Raw genomic sequence first — 5,169 nt, forward strand, 5'->3', positions numbered from 1 at the left:
AGAATAGTCTCAGCGTCAAAATAAATAAAGAAATTGGTCGCAGGCGTCAAAAGAATAGTCGCGGGCGCCGTTACATGAGTTTTTCGCGGGACAGATTCGCTCATCACTTTTCATGATGAATTGTGGATAGAGTCAAGAACAAGGAAGAAGAATTTAAAATAGAACTATACCCCTCTCCTGAGATTTTAACTTTTGGCCGCGCCTGTACAGTTCTTCCATCCTGCTCCAGTACCACACTATGGGGGTTATGTAATAACTATGTTTGCCCAAGAGAAGTAACCCATAGCAACCAGGTAGAGGACACCTGATTAAATGCAAACATCTTATTGGTTACTGCTATTGGAAAAAGGTAGTGTTTTTTATTATAGAACCCCCTATAAGTCCTCCTGAAGACACCCCTACTCTCCTGAATCTGAATTCCTCTGCAGCAGGGTTGGCAGTCTCCATATTCCTCCATATTACTTATGGTATCTGGCACCCTGATGATTGTTGTTGAGCATGTTGCACTGAATCTTGACCCTATTCCACTTCTGGCGCATTTTCGTGAACAGGGTGCAATTTGTGGCTAACATTTTAAGCTCAAGGACAACTATCGCCAATGTAAGCATTAGTATTCTGTGGGAACCCTGGAATTACCACTACATCCAGGGAGATGGTAACTCCAGGGTTTTCTAGCATCAATAGGTGCATTTGCCCCCTGAGTACTATTCGGTAGAGTGCCACATCACCATGTTCACACTGTTCAGAATCATCAATGTAAGGAAAATCATCCTAAAAATATAACATTCCTTCAAAGTGCTCAAACGGGACATTATTGAATTAGAGAGGGTCCAGAGAAGGGCAACTAAGCTGGTAAAGGGTATGGAAAGTCTCAGTTATGGGGAAAGACTGGCCAGGTTGGGTCTGTTTACACTGGAGAAGAGGCGCTTAAGAGGTGACATGATAACTATGTTTAAATATATAAGGGGATCATATAATAACATCTCTAATGTTTTATTTACCAGTAGGTCCTTCCAACTGACAGGACTGGTCCGATTGCCATCTTGGAGTCAGGAAGGAATTTTTTCCCCCTCTGGGGCAAATTACAGAGGCTTCAGATGGGGTTTTTTGCCTTCCTTTATTGACTAGAAGTTAGACTGGTTATATATATAGGCATTAAGGATGAACTTAATGGATGTGTGTCTTTTTTCAACAGAACTTAACATGTTACAAAGGAATAAGTTAAAAGCAAATGCGCCAATGTAGCATGTTGGTCACCATGAAGACATCTGGAAATATTAGCCTATTGTACAAGATTGCAGAATATCAACCTATAAACCCGACATAGATTTTGCCTTTTAATTAAACCTAGATCTTTTCACAGCTGCCTAAAATACAATTTCAGCAAATTTACAACACTTTTTTGTTTTTGTACAAAAGATATTTTGAAAATTTATGGTTCTTTTCCTGTTAAACTTACGACATGGGGGTATGGGGCGGCCCATTTACCCGCATTCTTATTTTAGTGGTTTTAGATGTTTTTGAAACCATGAAGGAACTCTTTTTTTTTTGTTCTAAAAAGAACAAACAAAAAAACCCACAAAAAGAATCCGAATAAGAATACAAAAACCTTGAAATCCTAGTTTTTTTATACGAATTTATAAAACTTATATATATATAGAGCATATATATTTTTCAGGGGATCTCCAGATGAAAAATAAAACCGAGTAAACAGATAGGCAGGGAAAAATAAAAAAAATAAAATGTTTCTAATATATTTAGTTAGGCAAAAATGTAATCTATAAAGGCTGGAGTGAATGGATGACATAATAGCCAGAACACTACTTCCTCCTTTACAGCACTCTAACCTGTTACCAGTCAGTAACCAATCAGTGAGCTGAGGTGGAGTCATATGGGACATAACTGTTTCCCCCAGTAATTTATTTTCTGAGGTGAGAACTTCATTGTGTTGCATGATGGACAATCTCTAATGTGTTGGGGCTATAAAAGTTATGGTTGACAATCATAATTAAAAATAACGCCTGGGCACAGCCTCAGAAAAAAGTGGTTTCTAAGGCACGGATAAAAATGCTAGCCAATAATATGTCATTTTAAAGGGCATCGAAAGCCATAATCAATAGGGATGTAAGGTACAGGTATGGGAACCCTTATCCAGAAACCCGTTATTCAGAAACCTCAGAATAATGAACTCCATATTAATCAAATAATTCAGAATTTTAAAACTGATTTCCTTTTTCTCTGTAATAATAAAACAGTACCTGTACTTGATCCCAACTAAGATATAATTACCCCTTATTGGGGGCAGAACAGCCCTATTGGGTTTATTTCATGGTTAAATGATTCCCTTTTCTCTGTAATAATAAAACAGTACCTGTACTTGATCCCAACTAAGATATAATTACCCCTTATTGGGGCAGAACAGCCCTATTGGGTTTATTTCATGGTTAAATGATTCCCTTTTCTCTGTAATAATAAAACAGTACCTGTACTTGATCCCAACTAAGATATAATTACCCCTTATTGGGGCAGAACATCCCTATTGGGTTTATTTCATGGTTAAATGATTCCCTTTTCTCTGTAATAATAAAACAGTACCTGTACTTGATCCCAACTAAGATATAATTACCCCTTATTGGGGGCAGAACAGCCCTATTGGGTTTATTTAATGGTTAAATGATCCCCTTTTCTCTGTAATAATAAAACAGTACCTGTACTTGATCCCAACTAAGATATAATTACCCCTTATTGGGGGCAGAACAGCCCTATTGGGTTTATTTAATGGTTAAATGATTCCCTTTTCTCTGTAATAATAAAACAGTACCTGTACTTGATCCCAACTAAGATATAATTACCCCTTATTGGGGGCAGAACAGTCCTATTGGGTTTAATTAATGTTTTGTTGATTTTTTAGTAGACTTAGGTATGGAGTTCCAAATTAAGGAAAGACCCCTTATCCGGAATACCCTTGGTCCCAAGCATTCTGGATAATGGGTCCTATACCTGTGCTACTCTCTATCCTTACGCCACCACCATTTTACTTTTTCTTAACAATAAAAAGCTGCACACATACAATACAGACGTTACTTAAGAATTCCTGTAATGTGCATGTACCTGCCCAGGGCAGTACCTAATAGTGATGAACCATTGGTTAATTTTTTGGGAAAAATTTGCTGCAACAAAAAAATTTGCAGAGGGAGAAAAAGTCACGGTTGCATCAAAAATAGTTGCAGTCACATCAAACAAGACACAGTCCCGTTGAACAAGTTGTGGTTGCGTTAAAAAAAGTTGTGGTCATCGGACAAGTCACAGTGGCATTAAAAAAAAGGGTAAAAAAAAAGTTGCGTTCGCCATTTGGCAAAGCAAAACGGGACAAATTCGCTCATCACTAGTCCCTAATGCATATTGCTTCCAAATGTCTCAACAACTCTATTATTGTGTAATATCTTGTACCCATGCATTCCTCACCCTCTCAGGATTTGCAGTTTGTATAAAGTTCTTCTTAGGGATGTTTTGATTTCCTGATTCTTTAAACTGTAGATCAGAGGATTTAAAAAGGGGGTTAATATTGCATAAAATACAGAAGTCACTTTGTCCTTTGTGTAATGATCTTTTGCATTTGGGAGAAAGTAGTTGAAGGTAATAGTACTGTAAAGTATAAAGACCACAGTTAGATGGGAGGAGCAGGTGGAGAAAGCTTTGGATCTCATGTTCTTTGATGGGATTTTCAGAACAGTCCTGATGATAGTGATATATGGGTATAAGGTGACTCCTAATGGACCTACTGCAAACAATAACCCAAGGAGAAATATAAGCAATACATTGATCAATATATCACTGCAGGAGATCTGAAGCAACTGGGGCAGCTCACAAAAGAAACTTTGCAAAGCTTCTGACTTGCAAAAGATGAGATTATTTAGAAAAAGAGTGTGCACCAAGGAATATACTGCATCCAAAACTAACACACCCGACACAACCTGAACACAAGTTTTCCAGCTCATTATCTGCATGTAGTGAAGAGGGCGGCAGATAGCGATGTATCGGTCATAGGACATCACTGCCAACACAATTATCTCTGATGTAGCAAAATAGATGAAGAAGTAGATCTGAGTTATACAAGCTGGAACAGAAATTATTCTTTTACGAGTGAGCAAATCAAAGAGCATTCTTGGGACAGTTACTGAGGAGTAACCCATATCCAGACATGCCAGGGTTCCAAGGAAGAAGTACATGGGGGTGTGAAGATGGGAATCAGTGAAGATCAGGAGAAGGATGAGAAGGTTCCCAGTCAGAGTCAATAGGTAGATCAGGAGAAACACCAGGAACAAAGGAAGCTGAAGACTCGGAAGATCAGACAGACCAGCGAGAACCAACATATACTCTATAGTTTGGTTTTCCATCTCACTTTGGTATTGTTTATAAACAACTAATCACACAATAACAATATAATATTAAGAGAAACATTAGAGTGTGACCTCTCAAAAGTGACTTTTTCCCTGGTAAAATAAAAGAGGTTAAAGAAGGCACATGTTGGCACAGGTAATAATAATCTATTGCCTATGAACTGCATAGTAACTCTGCAACTCATAAATTAAACACAGACACTAACAACTGCTATTTACTCAAAAAAATAAATATACCCCTAAAAGTATAGAGATCCAAATTATAGTTCTGAAATCCCCCAGGTCTTGAGCATTCTAGATAACAGGTCCCATACTTGGTATTATAATAAACTTGTTTCATTTATTTCATTGTAGGGCAATTCACTTTGTAAATGTCCTAATAAAAAAGCGTCTATAGTGATCAAATAATTCTCTTCTATTAATTCAGTTAAATTGTACCGACCCTGCTCTTGACTGTATATATAATTATGGAAAATCAATTGAATATCTTCCTCTGTTAAACTTCTAGTAGAAAGGACGGAACATTTGCACGCTGCAATTAATTATCAGACAAAAAAATAGCTAGTGAAATAGCTTGGACCATATTGCCAAAAATACCTGTATGTGTATTATTGAAAAGTGGATTATTTGAAAATGTCTATTGACTATGTCTGTTTTCAAAAGTAGTTTCAAAAATCCAGTAAGACAAACCTTACCTGTAATCTGAAATCTCCCTCTATTTTCAGAGAAGAAACCTGGGCCTTATAAACCATTTCTTCGAAACCTTCCA

General features: G+C 37.2%; 1 protein-coding gene across 1 annotated transcript; it reads right to left on the bottom strand.

Moving 5' to 3' along the window:
- Nucleotides 1-3,461: 3,461 nt before the first annotated feature.
- LOC108648797 (olfactory receptor 8G1) lies at nucleotides 3,462-4,397 on the bottom strand. The gene has a single exon (XM_018097235.2). The coding sequence runs from the start codon at nucleotides 4,395-4,397 to the stop codon at nucleotides 3,462-3,464; it is 936 nt and encodes a 311-aa protein (XP_017952724.2).
- Nucleotides 4,398-5,169: the final 772 nt, after the last annotated feature.

The sequence above is a fragment of the Xenopus tropicalis genome, chromosome 9, assembly GCF_000004195.4.
Source record: "Xenopus tropicalis strain Nigerian chromosome 9, UCB_Xtro_10.0, whole genome shotgun sequence".
Lineage (NCBI taxonomy): Eukaryota > Metazoa > Chordata > Amphibia > Anura > Pipidae > Xenopus > Xenopus tropicalis.